This window comes from Coregonus lavaretus (genome assembly GCF_964263955.1).
Source record: "Coregonus lavaretus genome assembly, chromosome: 12".
Classification (NCBI taxonomy): Eukaryota; Metazoa; Chordata; class Actinopteri; order Salmoniformes; family Salmonidae; genus Coregonus; species Coregonus lavaretus.
The window spans coordinates 32,972,633-32,992,545 of record NC_139999.1 but is presented as its reverse complement, the minus strand read 5'-3'; the positions used below and the strand labels follow the sequence as shown (position 1 = coordinate 32,992,545).

Below are 19,913 nucleotides of genomic sequence, written 5' to 3'. Positions count from 1 at the left end.
TGGAACAGTTAATTGGTGTTGAGAAGCTATACGAATTAATGGTTTTGAAAACAAGATTAGTCTATCACTGTGATGTACAGTGAGGGAAAAATCCCCTCCTGATATTGTACGTTTGCCCACTGACAAAGAAATTATCAGTCTATAATTTTAATGGTAGGTTTATTTGAACAGTGAGAGACAGAATAACAACAACAAAATCCTGAAAAACGCATGTCAAAAATGTTATAAATGTATTTGCATTTTAATGAGGGAAATAAGTATTTGACCCCCTCTCAATCAGAAAGATTTCTGGCTCCCAGGTGTCTTTTATACAGGTAACGAGCTGAGATTAGGAGCACATAAGAAACACAAAATAACTGTCAATCTCCCTCGGCCTGGGGCTCCATGCAAGATCTCACCTCGTGGAGTTGCAATGATCATGAGAACGGTGAGGAATCAGCCCAGAACTACACGGGAGGATCTTGTCAATGATCTCAAGGCAGCTGGGACCATAGTCACAAAGAAAACAATTGGTAACACACTACGCCGTGAAGGACTGAAATCCTGCAGCGCCCGCAAGGTCCCCCTGCTCAAGAAAGCACATATACAGGCCCGTCTGAAGTTTGCCAATGAACATCTGAATGATTCAGAGGAGAACTGGGTGAAAGTGTTATGGTCAGATGAGACCAAAATTGAGCTCTTTGGCATAAACTCAACGTGTTTGGAGGAGGAGGAATGCTGCCTATGACCCCAAGAACACCAACCCCACCGTCAAACATGGAGGTGGAAACATTATGCTTTGGGGGTGTTTTCCTGCTAAGGGGACAGGACAACTTCACCGCATCAAAGGGACGATGGACGGGGCCATGTACCGTCAAATCTTGGGTGAGAACCTCCTTCCCTCAGCCAGGGCATTGAAAATGGGTTGTGGATGGGTATTCCAGCATGACAATGACCCAAAACACACAGCCAAGGCAACAAAGGAGTGGCTCAAGAAGAAGCACATTAAGGTCCTAGCCAGTCTCCAGACCTTAATCCCATAGAAAATCTGTGGAGGGAGCTGAAGGTTCGAGTTGCCAAACGTCAGCCTCGAAACTTTAATGACTTGGAGAAGATCTGCAAAGAGGAGTGGGACAAAATCCCTCCTGAGATGTGTGCAAACCTGGTGGCCAACTACAAAAAACGTCTGACCTCTGTGATTGCCAACAAGGGTTTTGCCACCAAGTACTAAGTCATGTTTTGCAGAGGGGTCAAATACTTATTTCCCTCATTAAAATGCAAATCAATTTATAACATTTTTAACATGCGTTTTTCAGGATTTTTGTTGTTGTTATTCTGTCTCTCACTGTTCAAATAAACCTACCATTAAAATTATAGACTGATCATGTCTTTGTCAGTTGGCAAACGTACAAAATCAGCAGGGGATCAAATACTTTTTTCCCTCACTGTATAGCCTCAATGCATTTTTTGGCATGCACTGTAATACATTTTGTTACGTTCAGATGGCATTTTTCAAAGAGAGTCTCATTTTGAACTACACTTTTTGTTTTAAGATTTGCTTGGCAGGGAAACAATTCAAGTACATTTCGACAAAGCATAAGAGACCTCTGTTGTAATGAGCCATCATCAGACAGTGATACATCATTCTGCACAAGATGTGGACACATTCGATACAAGTGGCATATTAAGTGTGTTTCCCTTATACTGTCTAATACTAATAAATTCATTTCAATACTCCTCCAGCAATTTTTAATACTGAAATGTAATTAACTTTGAAAAGGGGCCTTGGGAATTAATGAGTGTAGGCAGCTGTGCTTAAGATGAAGTGGCATATCTTCTGACAACAAGCTAACACAGTTACTCTGCTAAGGAGAGCTCATCAACTAGCATATTTTTTTGTCAAAGACCTTAGTGTGCAGAAATATGCTTCACTCACATTCAGATACAGTACCTGCCATATCAGTTGGCTGTGAGGAAATGGTCGCCTGACCAGTAGACTTAGTACCACGTAGAGTATAGGGTCTAATTGATCTAATCTTAATAGCTGACATTCAGTGTCTTGAGGTTTTTAGCTTTGATTCAATGATTAAGGTAAATAATGCATCCTGAGTCATTTCATGGAAAGGGTCAGTATTTGTAATGTATGTTTTCATTCTGATCATAGACTACAAGACCACAAGGGGACACCCAAGAGCCATAAACGGGATGCTCTCAAACTGGGCGGCAGGTAGCTTAGTGGTTAAGAACGTCGTGCCAGTAACCGGAAGGTCGCTGGTTCTAATCCCCGTGCCGACTAGGTGAAAAATCTGTCGATGTGCCCTTGAGCAAAGCACTTAACCCTAATTGGTCCTGCTAAATGACGTAAATGTATGCGTACGTCAACATTCAATTAAACGCAGCCGTCTGTCCCTTTTAATAGCCGGGCATCGGCACATATTTCAGCAAATAAAGCCTGTTTCAAATAAACATTGGGTCTAAATAAATTGTTTACGCGCAAACTTCAGTGAGTACCGTACAGATTGCGCAAAAGAAGATTGCGGAGAGCAACATCATTGCCATGGATGACACAGCGGCAGGTAGCTTAGTGGTTAAGAGCTTTGTGCCAGTAACCGAAAGGTCGCTGGTTCTAATCCCCGAGCCGACTAGGTGAAAAATCTGTCGATGTGCCCTTGAGCAAGGCACTTAACCCTAATTGCTCCTGTAAGTCGCTCTGGATAAGAGCGTCTGCTAAATGACTAAAATATGTAGAATGTTTGACATGTACATTATTTGTCATTCCAATTGTTAAACTGTTTAGAACAGGTATTTTGCCTCTGTGAAGGCTGCCCGCTCCGACCCTCTGTCACGGCATACTTTAACATGGGGTAGTATGGCTTGTATGTAAATTATGTCACGACGTCGTCTGGGTTTTTGTACTTTCAGCCTTAAAGTTTTGGTCCTGTTTAACTAGGTGGGGATACAAGGCGCAACAAGGTGTGTGAGAGAATGGACTTTATAATGTTTATACTGGTCATACTGGTCACAATAAACAGTGTGGTAGTCTTTTCAAAATTGTATTGAGCAAAAGCTGTGTGCATTAAGGAAATAGACACCTGGCTCAAATAGAAGCCTGTCTCTAATAAGCGGCGGTTGTGTTCAGTGATTGAAGCAAATAAACACCCCGACTACTAATCTAAGTTTTATGGCACTCTGAATTTAGAGCTTTGACTATAACAAATAAAATAGAGTAATTTATTCTGTCTCTATTTACTTTTTACAACTGTTAAACAATCAGAGCAATGTTGACAGGTCTCTTAACATGATGAGTTAGTCTTGTAACAAGCTGAGAATAAATCAAAGTAAATACTCCACTAAACTGGAATATGGTCTTAGTCATGTATTAAATGTTTTGATTGATATCTCACTGCCTAGTTAAATAAAGGTTAAATAAAAAATAAAAAATAAAACAGAGAGTGACTACAATTTTATGCAACACTACATTTCCCATGAAGCAAAGTAGGTGGGCGTTTTTCGCAACGGGCTGGCACTGCTAAATTGGGAGCATAGGGGATTGGGAGGTGACAGAACTGTCTTCGGTTTGTCGGATAGACTGAGGAACTTCACAGCGGTTACGGGTGTGGCTTTTAAACGTGATAAATCTTAACGAAGAGAGGAATGCATAACAGCACTCACACGCTGAACGACTAAATTAAAAAACAGAGGAAGAAGAGAAAAATAGAATAGCTTCTTCATTGCAAATTGGCAACGGAATCCATCTGCTCCGCCGTCTTCACAGCTGGAATACTTTTGCTGAAGTTCCGTGGGCCCTTTTCCTTGCGTTATAACCTGCGAGGCTGGTCTTGAAAAGTGAACTTGAATGATTTTATTGACGCGCCTCAAAATAAATTGTTGTTGCTCAAAGAGTGTCCACGTAATGACAAACAAATTACTTTTCGGTGTCGGCTTGGATAGCATGTCACTGGAGTTGAAAAAATAGGCGTCAAATTTGGCTTTGAAATATTAAAAACGATTAAACATCTGGAATAGAAAACTGAATTGGGACTAAATCGAATAAAGTATTTGTTTGCTGGTTTGTGGGTGAATCAAACGTATATCCTAGTCGTTTTTCTCAAAGGGGAAGTTGAATTTCTCAACCTCACAACACTTTCCTGGGAACGCTTTTAGTTTTGAAACGCTCCCAGGCATACAGCCCTAAATAGGCGAAATATATATTTTTTGTGTGATATTGTCCGAAAAACAGCAGTCCTGAAGCGTGCACTTGGAACCATGGGGTGCACAGTGAGTCAGGAAGATAAAGCAGCACAAGAGCGGTCCAAAATGATTGACAAAAATCTTCGAGAAGATGGAGAGAAAGCGGCGAGAGAAGTCAAACTGCTCCTGTTGGGTATGTACCACCAAACATTCCATTCTAATGTCTGAATCCATTCGATGTAGATTCGCATGAACACTTGCTACATTGTATGCAGTTACGATGTTGTGAGCTGGCGATAGATATTTTAATGTAATTGTAATTTTGCAACGTATCACAGTTTGACTGTTGCCTAGGGTTGCGTTTTCGAGACTAGGCATTGATCATGATGCATAGAGAAAATTGTGGTAAGGCTTTGAGGTACAGTATGCTAGGTATCCTACGACGCTACCGAATCGCTCTCATTAAACATTTTGATGTACAGCTAGCTACATGGCCGAGTTTTTGTCTAATTTCATAGGTTCTCTAGCCTCCAGTACACAACTGGAACGGAGTAGGCTAGTCAGAACCAGTAAACATAAATTTGAGGCCGCGCTCCTGCTTCTGTCATACCTTCAGTGAATGCCTCGCCGCCGAAATTGTATGAACTCGAAGTATTCAAAATAGAAAACTTGCTGTCAACGCACGACTTATGTCCAGGTTTTATTACACTCAAGCAGCAGTCAACACAAACTAACATATCCTAACATAAGATGACACCACAAATGCTAGCTGTGCCACTAGAGCCACTAGAGATCCTGGTTCGAATCCAGGCTCTGTCGTAGCCGGCCGCGACCGGGAGTCCCATGGGGCGGCGCACAATTGGCCCAGCGTCGTCCAGGGTAGGGGAGGGAATGGCCGGCAGGGATGTAGCTCAGTTGGTAGAGCATGGTGTTTGCAACGCCAGGGTTGTGGGTTCGATTCCCACGGGGGGCCGGTATGAAAAATAAATAATGTATGCGCTCACTAACTGTAAGACTCTCTGGATAAGAGCGTCTGCTAAATGACTAAAATGTAAAATGTAAAATGTAAATCGAGTGGTTTCTAAATGATTCCAGCATAATGTAGACTATAGACCCAGGCCTAAAAGTGTTATCAATCACTTAACAGCCAACTAAGGTCTGGCCATTTCAAGTTTTACGTGTCAAGTACATAAATAATAATACTATTTTAAACTAATGAAGGGAATATTCCTGATTGCTTTCATAGCTCTCCAGCTGTGCCTATTAATGAAGACGCCATTACGTCCATAATTAGGTTTTCAGACCTCTCCAAGCAATGGCAGATCATTCACCCCATGTGTCAATGTAGGTCCTAATAGATAATGATTAACCGCAAGCAATAGACTCTGGCTTACAGTATTGCAGTCTGTAAAGTGCTCACTATGTTAGAGAATTTAACCATTATACATGTATTTGGTTGGCTACATTTTGATCTGTTGTCTGTACTCTGGATCTGTTCAGTTTGCACCTCTAACCCATAACACCCCTACTTGTTGCAATCAATGTAAACCTCAAGGTTGCGTCAAAGCCGATTGACAGTGACTTTGTTGGTTGTAGGTCAGGTGCTTCGGGAATACTAGAGTGTAAAAAAAAAAGCTGTGGCCACCTTAGGGTACAGTAATAACGTTTTCATTAAAGTGGTGTGTTTGCACTGTCAAATGAAATTGACCACCTTTATCCCCTTCTCAGAGGACTGGCCTGAGTGTGACAGAGTAGGGACTGTCATGACACGGTCATTTGGATCCTCTATTGAGTCTAGTGCCATGACTGTTCTGACAGGTTTTTGACAGATCATATCATAGCCACCCTCTCAACCCCCCCATGCTGAACAGTGACAGTAAAGTCTTGTTTGCTGTGCACTTAGCTCCCATTCTCGGTATTGTTTTGACAGAAACACAGGGCTCCTGTTTTGAATAGGTTGGAGCCCAAATAGCCAGCCAAAGCATGTGCTTGACCCAAAACCAAATACTCTGTTAACGTCCTGATGAATGGTGAGTGGCGTGAGCCTCGGGAAAAATCAGCTCATGACTCTAAACACTTCCTGAAAACTGAAAGGTGGATTAAGAGGGAATCCTGACATCTTGTTTTGGATTACCTTGAAAATAATGACGTTACAATGATTTTAGAGCTTTTTAATGGAAATTCCAAAGCCATTGACAATATTCCATTGTCTCAGATCAGGTCCACATTGGGTAGACAGCAATAGACAAATAGGAAATTATAAATAATACAATATTTCAGATATGTATATTACTTAGTTTTTATTTGATTACTTTATTATTTTTAATTCCTTAAAGTAATTATCTAATCTCTGCTCAGGCAGTAGCAGTCAGCCAGCCAGCCAGGCCATCTAACATTATGTGCTCCCCATACTGTACTGTCTTTAGTCATCCTATTTAGCGCCTGCCTAAGTATGCTGCAGAGCTGTCTGATTAAATCATTTGACTAGTTTTTCAGTAGATAAGGCATACTTTCAGGTACTGTCTCTGTCCCTCTTGTCGTTGTGTACATTCCTCTCTCATGCTTTCTTTGTGGTCTGTGTGTATCTAACCTAACGTAGTAGCCGTAAAAGTGTATACGTCCAGAGATCTGTATATAATGACGAGATGCTCATGTCTCCGCCCTAACAATGGGAGTCGTTGTCCCAAAGGCGGGAGCTTAGGTCCAAAATAAGCTCATAGAAATGCATTGGGCTTATTTTGGAAAGATTTTGGCGAGAGTGAAACCTCTCACTTTGCCTCTTCCACTCTGATCCGTCTGAGCAGGAAAAAACTGGTGCAATGGATTATGGTCCTTGTAGTTAATAACCACGTTTCTGCACTGAACTAGGTTGAATATTTTCTTAATGAAAACTACATCTCCCTTCAGTCCAGCGTCCCACATAGTTCTTGACGGAACGGAACTAAATGTAATGGAGCTAAAGGTAATTCAAGTAATTGAACTGATGTTGGTCAATTAGTAGTTTAATAACCGGAAAACCACTGAAATGTAAGTTTATCGCTCAGCACTAGCTACCCATTAACTTTCCATCCAGACAAATGGAACCATGTGCCATTGTCAATCAAACAAATAACTTTACTGTTTCCTGAGGACGTTGTTCTTCTGCTGCAAAAAAAATCAATGTTTGGATTAAATTCTGCATTGTCTACAAAGCGTTATCGGTTTGAATCCTGGCCTAGGACTCTATTCGATCAGATCCAGTGACTCATATTTGGGATTAAGTCAGATAAAGCATTCTTCCTCCTATTTATTTTTATTTTTTACCTTTATTTAACTAGGCAAGTCAGTTAAGAACAAATTCTTATTTACAATGACGGCCTACACCGGCCAAACCTGGACGACACTGGGCCAATTGTGTGTGCCCTATGGGACTCCCAATCACGGCCGGGGGGTCTGTAGTGCCTCAAGCCTTGAGATGCAGTGCCTTAGACCGCTGCGCCACTCGGGAGCACATTCTATAGCTAGAATGCATATTTGAATTAACTTTTAGACGAGTTTATTTTTTGTTTCACACTGTAAACATTGCCTTTGTTAAACGCATTAACCAGGGGTTAAAGGTAAATTCCAATTGAGCCGACATATGCAGCGTTTACCGTGAATGTGGTCTCTGCGAAAGTGGCAACATTGCCTTTAAAAGGTGCATTGCCGAAAAAGCCCAATCGAATTGAATCCCAGCCCTAAAGTAAATAAGGCTGCATTGTCTTTATTCAAGGTGTATCGCTGGAGGAGCCTGCAGGATAAAGTGTGGTGGATCAGTTCTTGACAGGTTACAATCACACATTCCCTCCTTGGCTTGGACTTGTAAACTAAAGTATGTGTGCAGCCATCAGTGTAGAATAAGTGTGACATCCTTTCAGAAGTGCAACATCTCACCTCTTCGAAGAAGCCCTTTTAGGTCCCTCATTTGGTGCAGAACAGCTGAGAAAGCCTTTCTACTATTTCCTGTTGGCTTGAAGACACCAGGGAGAAACCTCCTCCCGACTGTTTGTCTGTGATAAGTGTCTTCTGAACTATCCTTCCCCCTTGTCTCCCCCACCACCCCTCCCCTCTCTCCCCTAAAGCAAACTTTGAGATTAGGAAGAGTGCTATGGGGTTTAGAGATGAAGGATGGAGCCGTCTGCTATTTTTGGACCTGTGGCAGATACAGTAGAAGGAAATGATGGATCTCTTTTCTCCCCGAACTGGGAGTTAGGGCTGTCGAGGTAGCAGGGAATGGTAAGAGGACATCTACTACGTTACTTAAGAACCTCAACTTTGACATGGGTGTTTGTAGCTACACCCCCCCCCCCCCCCCCCCCCACAAATGAATAATTTATTTAAACAGAGAGGAGTTTATGCGTCCTAAAGGCTCCAGTGTTCATTAACAGGAAGCACACGTTCAATGACTTCCCTTCAGATTTTGGACTTTGATCGACGTTTAATCTCCTCCCCCCAGCAACTTGAGCATCTGTGAATTCCATCATTGTTTATTTTTTGTGTGCTTCTATATATATATTTTTTAACCTCCCATTTTCAGTTAAGCTGGGATGGAAATTTCCCTTGGCAGCTTCTTCCTCTCTCTTGAACTGTGTGTGAGAGCGGCAGCTCGGTTTGTGTGAACATGTCTGTACAGTTCACTGGCTTTGCTGAAGACACCCGCACACTTACGCGTTTTCGCTCTCACACTCTATATATATACACTGCTTATAGACATGCCTTGCATTTATGTAAATACACAGACACATGCTTGCATGGCAACACGATATGGGGGCAGGGCATAATAAGTGCTGTTATGTCTAAGCGCTGTTATTTAATGCACAAGAATGATTTTAAAATGTGTGTTTGTGAAAGAGAGGTGCAGTTCTGAAAGTGGGTTCATCCACGTTCCTCCCCAGCTGTCTGCTTGACAGGGATGAGGTGATAAAGGAAGCTAGGAGAAAACAAAGGACGGCTTCTTCACAGGACATGACTAGAGTTTTTTTTTTATTTGGACTATGGACAAGGAATGCGGATCACGGTCTCGGGGAAGAAACCTTGTCTATTTTAAGTTGGAAAAACAACTGATATGGCAGCCCTGTTATTTATTTCCATTGGTAATGAAACTAAAGGAGTGTTCTTTTATGACATGATATACAGCACATCATTTACTTCATTGCGCATTATAGTTACGATTTACAACCATGCTTATGGCTAGAATGTAGGGCTAGATTGGATTCAACTGTAAAACTCTTCATGGTCACATAATACACTGCAGTACATGTTAACAAGGCCAATAACAATGTAAGGCTGATATACGCTATTGCCTCTGGCTGTTTCAAGTCACAGTACTATAGGCGTCACATAGTTAACTACTGTGGGGGGATGGAAAGGCGAGGCGACAACGTTTCATCATTTTGTGCTCATTAGTTACAGGACACCATAAGGACTGAAACTAACTAGCCCAGGCTTTCTGTGCTTCCAGGCCAAATGTATCAGGCCTTCTGTTCTGTGTGTGAGTGCTGTGGTGACATGACTCAATTTATGATGCAGCTCTGATCATTCACATTCGAGAGAAGTTTTGATTACAATAGAAAAGGAGAGCCTTTCAGAAAAGCCCCTTTTTGCATGTGTGTGAGAGAAGGTCAGTATGCGTCAGTATTCCGAAACATCTGAGTTTCTGAGACTGTCTGCTCTAAGAGATGGACCAGTCTCCTGTCCCCCTCACGGTGGTTCTCCCTGGATGTTGAGCTCAGGGCAACCTAGAGGAAATCGCTCAAGCCTGATACCGTTAATACAGTTGCCACTTCCCATATACATTGCCTCTGAGTGCAGAAATCCATGCTAGCTAACTGATTTACAGATTGAGCTGCCATTTGAATGTGGCTTATCTCCCTATCTGTGACCACCAACGTGCACTCCCATATCTGTCACTGGGAAAACACTACACCAGCCGAGTACCAAGTTTGATGCACATACCTCCCCTTTTCTGGGAGTGCTTTCCCCCCCAGAACTCAACATCAATTGTTGTGGCTGTGTGTGTTCTTTCTCACCGAGAATAAAGAAGAAAGCCGACAGCTGCAGGATAAGATGTTTGCTGAGCTAACTTGATTAGAATGTAACCGCTTTGACACATGTAGCTTCATGGAGGACAAACGGCTGCCTTTATTTATCTAATCGCCTTGATTGAGTCTCTTCCCCTGACCTGCACTCAGAAAACACTCTGTATTGATCACACTGAGGGGCTGTTTTGACCTGCCTGCTGGTGGTCGAGAGCCATCATCAACTGGAGCGAGTCCCAGACTGACACCTGAGAAACGGCCATGGTGTGATCTTAAGAGCAGAGTGCTAGAGCCTCGGAGGCATGGCTGCCGTCCTCACTTTGAACATAAACCTGCAGACACCTATTGGCTATGTATGTGTGGTTAGATTGGTTCATCCTGGAAACTGTTGTTTCTGTCACACCTGTCTGCTTTTCTAGCAGTTTCCTCACCAATATAACAATTGAGGTGCAGCTAAATTTTAGCTGAAGTATGTAGCCTACATGCTTTATTTAATTGAGTGGATGAGGTTTAGTGGAGTTTCCAGTAGCAGCCCACCCCAGAGTGGTTTGAAAGTACAGTAAGAGACCATTCCAGCAGAGATGTTGTTGAGTGGAGGTGCATGTTATAATGGCTACATGAGGAGACATGTTCTACAGCTACCTGTAAGAGCCCTGCATAAACCAGGGTTAGTCCCCCTTATTACAGCTGGTAGAAGAGTTATTTTATTTATTTTTTATTTTATTTTTAGTCATTTAGCAGACGCTCTTATCCAGAGCGACTTACAGGAGCAATTAGGGTTAAGTGCCTTGCTCAAGGGCACATCGACAGATTTTTCACCTAGTCGGCTCGGGGATTAGAACCAGCGACCTTTCGGTTACTGGCACTATGCTCTTAACCACTAAGCTACCTGCCGCCCATAGTTATGTCGGCTGGAGGTTAATTACAGTACACTGATTACACAGACGGAGCAGTGTTTCACTGGAAGGAACAGAGTCTGTCTGACCCTGTCTGCTGACATCAACAAACGACCTCTGTCTGTCTGCTGCTCCCAGCAACTCAGACACGACTGAGAGCACCCAGAGATCTAGGGAAATCAGTCTAGTCTAATGTTGAATTATTACTATTCACAGCCAGGTGCTGACATGACAACAGCTTTAGGGGATGATATGTTCAGCATCAAGTGAGCTCCAGCGCATGTTTGAAGGTGTGATACTGTTTACAAGTAGGCTACATTTGTACCATTCCATTTGTTGTGCCGCCCAATTTGCAGTGAGACGTGGTGGTTATGAGATCATCTGTGCAAAGGGGGAGGTGAACATCCTGTAATTACAGTGCTGTGAGGATAAAGCCTGGTCCTGCACACACTAGGTCTCAGTGTGGGTCCGCTGGGACCCTCCAACTAACAGCACTGATAACAGGATGGATACACTACTGCTGAATCTGCTACTCTCCTCCCTCCCTCCCTCCCTTCCTCCACCTTTCCTTCCCTCTCTGCCTCAACATACACCGACCATATCTTCAATGGTCTCCCTGGCTGTTTAATAAGAACACCACAATATCATCCTGAATATTTAACTGATGAGAAAATTCCTCTGGGCCCATTTGGGCTTGCCGTTTTGTATCTACACTGAACAAAATTATAAATGCAACATGTAAAGTGTTGGTCCCATGTGTCATGAGCTGAAATAAAAAATCCCAGAAATGTACATCCCTGTTAGTGAGCATTTCTCCTTTGCCAAGATAATCCATCCACCTGACAGGTGTGGCATATCAAGAAACTGATTAAACAGCATGATCATTACACAGGTGCACCTTGTGCTGGGGACAATTTAAGGGTCACTTTAAAATGTGCAATTGTGTCACACAACACAATGCCACTGATCTCTCAAGTTTTGAGGGAATGCATAATTGGCATGCTGACGTCCAACCGGCCTCACAACCGCAGACCACGTGTAACCACGCCAGACCAGGACCACCACAATCCGGCTTCTTCACCTGCAGGATCGTCTGAGGGGGAGTGGGGGTGTATGCTGAGGAGTATTTCTGTCTGTACTTTTGTAGGGAAAAACTAATTCTGATTGGCTGGGCCTGGCTGCCAAGTGGGTGGGCCTATACCCTCCCAGGCCAACCCTTGGCTGCACCCCTGCCCAGTCATGTGAAATCGATAGATTAGGGCCTAATGAATTCATTTAAATTGCCTTATATGAACTGTAACTCAGTAAAATCTTAGAAATTAATTCATGTTGCGTTTATATTTTTGTTCAGTGTATGTAAAGCTGTGTCAGAGCAGCAGCAGTAGCTGTGCTAAACCCACACACAGCCCTGTGCTGTGTTCTGTTGAGCTAGGGTCTGGTCTGGTCTCACGGGTCTGCTCTGGTCTGGTCACACCGTGGTGTGAGAGGCAGGGACAGGTCACAGGGCTCATTTGGCTGTGCCGTTTACCTCCGATAACATCTCTGTGTGGGAGAGCGAAGTGGGCACTGCTGCATGCTAGCTAGTCTGCAGACAAGCCTGTACAGCGTTTATAGGAACTGTTGACTCATTACAAAACTGTGGTTTTTGCTCTGCCCATAGGCAACAATCTACCAAAGGTCTACTTTACTCCACTGTTCTGTCATGTGGCCCCAGGACAAGATAAGCCTTTGTCTGTTCCAGATATAGCCCTGGCTGCCCTGCCTGCCACCATACACTAGCATGACCCTTTCTATCTCTGGACCACTCTCTGAAATCACAACAGATTTGCCAACAGCTACAAACCCCCATTGAATCCCGAGGCCACAACCTCCTAAAGGCGTCCTCATGCTTCCCAGCCGAAACCGTTCGGAAGAGTTTGTGCATATATTATGACATTCTGTGACGTTTTTTTGTTCGTTTCAGGAACACAATGTTTTCTGGAGGCAAGCCGAAGTCGGTAGCCGAAGTCGGTAGCCGAAGTCTACGCCCTTTCGTTGGTGATTGGTCAGCAGTAGGGATTCTTCAATAAAGTCTTTGTCATTCAACGAGAGATTACTCATTTTCATGCAATTTTTTTTTATTGCTAAATACTGCACCAAACATCTTAGTTAGATGTAAAATTGCGCGACTAAGATCTCCTCTGCAAAAACATAAATGAATGACCTATTTCTTGAGTTAGATTAATACTGACTATTTTGAGGAAGTGTATACTGGCTACGGCGTCTTGAAATGCACAAACAGTACTATTGCCGCTTTTTTTCTCATTTTCCAAGTGAAGGTCTTTTAAGCATGCAAGCACACTCGTTCGGGTCGCCTAGGCGCAGGCCTAACTGAACCATGCTGACGCCTTTAGCATCACAGCAAATGTCAAAGTTTGCTTTATCAGATTGTTTACATTCTTTGGTTTTCATGGGGGATTCTCTCTCTCTCTCCATGCCATTAAACACACACAGCACCCCTCTGCTCCATTATATGACAAGAACTCCCTTCATCCCTCCCCTCATTGGGTTATCATCGTGTCATTTCCTGCATGGAGAGGGATTAATCCTGGGTTCCCACTCCTCCTTGCCGGTAGAAGTAAGAGTGGGAAAGAGCCCACTTATGTTCTACCAAATGTCAGGCTGTTGCTCCTGCCAATAGAAGGGAACAATGACATGCAATAAAGGGCTGAGCCTTCACAAGAATACTGCCTTCAGTAGCCCTGAGGGTATGAATCAAATCTAATCAAATGTTATTTGTCACATGCATCGTAAGCAACAGGTGTGGACTAACAGCGAAATGTTTACTTACAGGCCCTCCCAACAATGCAGAGAAATAAATTAGAGAAATAATAGAAACATAGTAATACAAGTAAAAATAAATACACAATGAGTAAAGATAACTTAGCTATATACACGGGGTACCAGTACCGAGTTTATGTGCAGGGGTACGAGGTAATTGAGGTAGATATATACATATAAATAGGAATAAAGTGACAGATAGTAAACAGTAGCAGCAGCGTATGTGAGGAGTCAAAAAGGTTAGTGCAAAAAGGATCAATGCAGATAGTCCGGGTAGCTATTTGGTTAACTATTTAACTCACTATTTAGCAGTCTTATGACTTTGGGTAGAAGCTGTTCAGGGTCCTGTTGGTTCCAGACTTGGTGTATCGGTACCGCTTGCTGTATGGTAGCAGAGAGAACAGTCTAGGACATTGGGTGGCTGGAGTCCTTTGACAATTTTCTTGGGCCAACTATCTGACACTGCCTGATCTAGAGGTCCTGGATGGCAGTGAGCTCAGCCCCGGTGATGTACTGGGCCGTACACCTACCCTCTATAGCACCTTGCGATCAGATGCCAAGCAGTTGCCATACCAAGCGGTGATGCAGCCAGTCAAGATGCTCTCAATGGTGCAGCTGTAGAACTTTTGAGGATCTGCGGGACCATGCCACATTTTTTCAGCCTCCTGATGGGGAAGCGGCATTGTCATGCCGTCTTCATGACTGTGTTGGTGTGTTTGGACCATGATAGATCCTTAATAATGTGGACCCTGAGGAACTTGATGCTCTCGACCCGTCAATGTTTTGGGGGTGTGCTCGGCCCTCCGTTTCCTGCAGTCAATGATCACCTACTTTGTTTTGCTGACGTTGAGGGAGAGGTTTTTGTCTTGGCACCACAATGCCAGGTCTCTGACCTCCCTATAGGCTGTCACATTGTCGTCATTGATCTGGCCTACCACCGTCGTGCCGTCGACAAACTTAATGATGATGTTGGAGTTGTGCGCGGGCATGCAGTCATGGGTGAACCGGGAGTACAGGAGGGGACTAAGCACGCACCCCTGAGGGGCCCTCCTTGTTGAGGGTCAGTGTGGCGAATGTGTTCTTGCCTGCCCTTAACCCCTGGGGGAATTCCGTCCGGAATTCCAGGATCCAGTTTCAGAGGGAGGTGTTCAGTCCCAGGGTCCTTAGCTTAGTGATGAGCTTGTAGTGCGCTATGATGTTGAACGCTGAGCTGTAGTCAATGAACAGCATTCTCATGTAGGTGTTCCTTTTGTCCAAGTATGAAAGAGAAGTGTTGAGTGTGATAGAGATTGCGTCATCTATGGATCTGTTGGGGCTGTTTCATGGCTACAAATGTGAGCGCTACGGAGCGATAGTCATTTAGACAGGTTACATATGCATTCTTGGGCACAGGGACTATGGTGGTCTGCTTGACGCATGTAGGTATTACAGACTGGGTCAGGGAGAGGTTGAACATGTCAGTAAAGACACTTTGAGAGGAGGGGATAGGATGAAAGGAGAAGGAGTGAAGAAGAGGACTGGAGAAGAGAGGATGGAAGGGCAGAGGAGGAGAATGGATGAGGAGAAGGGAAAGGCTATGACAGGGGGATAGCATCTCTGTGGTGAGGTGTCAGTGCTCCTGTGTATAGCGCCTGGGCCCCAGGTTGAGCTGTTTAATCAGCAGGGTGGCTTTGCCAAACCACAGCTCTCACTGCTGCCGTTGTTCACGGCTCGGCACTAATCTGATCTCCTCAAGTGTCATCTTTTCCCCCTCCATACAATAATTATGAGAGTCCTTTAATGTGTGTGTTCTGTGTCTGTCAGAGAGCCTGGAGGGATGGGAAGTTAAAGAGAGAGAGAGTTTAAGTAGCCGCCAGAACAGAGCAGAACAGCGACGCTCACTCTTAGATTACCTCTGGAAACATGTTGAATCTTTAATTTTTTGAAGCATCTCTTGCTGTGTGTATTTCTGTTCTTTCCGCTCTACTGTCTTGGTGAGTCCCAGTGAGATATGATGAACCTGTAGGAAACCTATCTCTAACAAAGGAAAGGAAGCGCTTAAGGTGGAGCTGGTAATGTACTGATAATCACTGTCCTAGTCCTGTTACTTTTCACTCCTCCTCCTCTTCCCCTCAACGCTCTCCCAGAGGGAGCATTTTAATGTATCCGGTGGAAGAACTTAAGCCCCACCCCTAACCTGAACCTTGATGCAGCTCAGCCATCTACAGTACACTACTGCTCTGAGAAGTAATTTGATCAGTTAGAGGCCATGGCTAGGGTCTAGTATGACTATTATTGTTTTATAATGACTTTTCATGGTCAGGTCACATGGTCAGGAAAACATTATGGGGACCACTTTCCCAGTTCCTGCATTTAAAAAAGGAATACAGAAATTAGGGGGTAGATCAGCTTTAATATTGCAGACAATGTAATTGTCTGCATCATTTCCAATCCCCCATATATTTTGGGGTAAATGTATATTTAGTAAATATTTTCCTTCTTTATTATTTTCCCCTAACCCTATCATCCCTCCCCTAATTGGAGTAAACTAATGGACAACAATACTTAGGCTTCTACTTCCAGCTTATACATACTATATACAGTACCAGTCAAAAGTTTGGACACCTACTAATTCCAGGGTTTTTCTTTATTTTTACTGTTTCCTACATTGTAGAATAATAGTGAAGACATCAAAACTATGAAATAACACATATGGAATCATGTAGTAACCAAAAAAGTGTTAAACAAATCAAACTATATTTTATATTTGAGATTCTTCAAAGTAGCCACCCTTTGCCTTGATGCCAGCTTTGCACACTCTTGGCATTCTCTCAACCAGCTTCATGAGGTAGTCACCTGGAATGCATTTCAATTAACAGTTGTTAATTTGTGGAATTTCTTTCCTTCTTAATGCGTTTGAGCCAATCAGTTGTGTTGTTACAAGGTAGGGGTGGTATACAGAAGATAGCCCTATTTGGTAAAAGACCAAGTCCATATTATGGCAAGAACAGCTCAAACAACAGTCCATCATTACTTTAAGACATGAAGGTCAGTCAATACAGAACATTTCAAGAACTTTGAAAGTTTCTTCAAGTGCAGTCGCAAAAACCATCAAGCGCTATGATGAAACTGGCTCTCATGAGGACCGCCACAGGAATGGAAGACCCAGAGTTACCTCTGCTGCAGAGGATAAGTTCATTAGAGTTACAAGCATCAGAAATTGCAGGCCAAATAAATGCTTCACAGAGTTCAAGTAACAGGCACATCTCAACATCAACTGTTCAGAGGGGACTGTTTGAATTAGGCCTTCATGGTCGAATTGCTGCAAAGAAACCACTTCTAAAGGACACCAATAAGAAGAAAAGACCTGCTTGGGCCAAGAAACATGAGCAATGGACATTTTAGACCAGTGGAAATTTGTCCTTTGGTCTGGAGTCCAAACTTGAGATTTTTGGTTCCAACCACCCTGTCTTTGTGAGATGTGGAGTAGGTGAACGGATGATCTCTGCATGTGTGGTTCTCACCATGAAGCATGGAGGTGTGATGGTGTGGGGGCGCTTTGCTGGTGACACTGTCTGTGATTTATTTAGAATTCAAGGCACACTTAACCAGCATGTCTACCACAGCATTCTGCAGCGATACGCCATCCCATCTAACCGGTGTGAAATGGCTAGCTAGTTAGCGGTGCGCACTAGTAGCGTTTCAATCGGTGACGTCACTCGCTCTGAGACCTTGAAGTAGTTGTTTCCCTTGCTCTGCAAGGGCCGCGGCTTTTGTGGAGCGACGGGTAACGGTGCTTCGAGGGTGACTGTTGTCGATGTGTGCAGAGGGTCCCTGGTTCGAGCCCAGGTAGGGGCGAGAAGAGGGATGGAAGCAACACTGTTACACTTAGTGGGACTATGATTTTGTTTTTCAACAGGACAATGACCCAACACACCTCCAGGCTGTGTAAGGGCTATTTTACCAAGAAGGAGAGTGATGTAGTGCTGCATCAGATGACCTGGCCTCCACAATCCTCCAACCTCAACCCAATTGAGATGGTTTGGGATGAGTTGGACCGCAGAGTGAAGGAAAAGCAGCCAACAAGTGATCAGCGTATGTGGGAACTCCTTCAAGACTGTTGGAAAAGCATTCCAGGTGACTACCTCATGAAGCTGGTTGAGAGAATGCCAAGAGTGTGCAAAGCTGTCATCAAGGCAAAGGGTGGCTACTTTGAAGAATCTAAATATATTTTGATGTAACACTTTTTTGGTTACTACATGATTCCATATGTGTTATTTCATAGTTTTGATGTCTTCACTATTATTCTACAATGTAGAAAATAGTACAAATAAAGAAAAACCCTTGAATGAGTAGGTGTGTCCAAACCTTTGACTGGTACTGTACATTTTATGGACACAGTATATTTTACATTAGCCATCTCCCCTCAACCCCTCCTATCTATCTCTGAACACCATCCAGTTTCTATTAGCCATATATTTTTCAAATGTGCTGTGATGTTTCACAAAAGTCCTGAACCTTTCTATTCTCATAGTTTATACTGATTATTTATTAGAGAATATTTAAGATTATTATTATTATTAGATATTATTAACATATGGTTGTGAAGAATGGGAGAGGTCTGTCCATAATAAAGAGATCTGCCTTTTTGATGCCACACTCCATTAAGCAAGTTCTGCAGACTCTTATCTTGATTATTGTCCAGTTATATGGTCAAGTGCTGCAAAGAAAGACCTGGTTAAGCTGCAACTGGTCCAGGACAAAGCGGCACGTCTTGCTCTTCATTGTAATCATAGGGCTAATATTAATACTATGCATGCCAGTCTCTCTTGGCTAAAAGTTGATCAAAGACTAACTGCGTCACTTCTTGTTTTTATAAGAAACAATGTGTTGGAAATTCCAAAATTGTTTGCATAGCACTGACACACACTTATGCCACCAGGGGTCTTTTCACAGTCCCCAGGTCCAGAACATATTCAAGGAATCATACAGTATTATGCAGAGCATTGAGTGCATGAAACTCCCTTCCATCTTATATAGCACAAGTGAACAGCAACACTGTTTAAAAAAAACAAAGAACCTCACGGCACAACGCCTCTCCCCCATGTGACCTACTTGTTGTGTGTATGTACTGACATGCATGTGTAACTTATAGATGCACACACACTACATGTTAATGTTTTTAAATGTAAACTCAGAAAAAAAAAGAAAAGTCCCCTTTTCAGGACCCTGTCTTAAAAAGAGAATTCTTAAAAATCCAAATAACTTCACAGATCTTCATTGTAAAGGATTTAAACACTGTTTCCCATGCTTGTTCAATGAACCATAAACAATTAATGAACATGCACCTGTGTAACGGTCGTTAAGACACTAACAGCTTACAGACGGTAGGCAATTAAGGTCACAGTTATGAAAACTTAGGACACTAAAGAGGCCTTTCTACTGACTCAAAAAACACCAAAAGAAAGATGCCCAGGGTCCCTGCTCATCTGCGTGAACGTGCCTTAGGCGTGCTGCAAGGAGGCATGAGGACGGCAGATGTGGCCAGGGCAATAAATTGCCATGTCCATACTGTGAGACGTCTGGGACCTATTGGATCGGAGGGTGAGGGCTAGGGCCATTCCACCCAGAAATGTCAGGGAACTTGCAGGTGCCTTGGTGGAAGAGTGGGGCAACATCTCACAGCAAGAACTGGCAAATCTGGTGCAGTCCATGAGGAGGAGATGCACTGCAGTACTTAATGCAGCTGGTGGCCACACCAGATACTGACTGTTACTTTTGATTTTGATCCTCCCTTTGTTCAGGGACACATTATTCAATTTCTGTTAGTCACATGTCTGTGGAACTTATTCAGTTTATGTCAGTTGTTGAATCTGATGTTCATACAAATATTTACACATGTTAAGTTAGCTGAAAATAAACGCAGTTGACAGTGAGAGGACGTTTCTTTTTTTGCTGAGTTTATATAAGTTGTAACGTCTTTTGTCTGTAA

General features: G+C 43.2%; 1 protein-coding gene across 1 annotated transcript in view; it reads left to right on the top strand.

Moving 5' to 3' along the window:
* Positions 1 to 3,504: 3,504 nt before the first annotated feature.
* Positions 3,505 to 19,913, top strand: part of LOC311138601 (guanine nucleotide-binding protein G(i) subunit alpha-2-like) — a 111,560-nt gene continuing 95,151 nt past the window's right edge. The window contains exon 1 of the mRNA XM_084173353.1: positions 3,505 to 4,363. Coding sequence (XP_084029479.1) covers positions 4,246 to 4,363 — 118 coding nt within the window. The 5' untranslated portion in view covers positions 3,505 to 4,245. The remainder of the gene's footprint in view (positions 4,364 to 19,913) is intronic.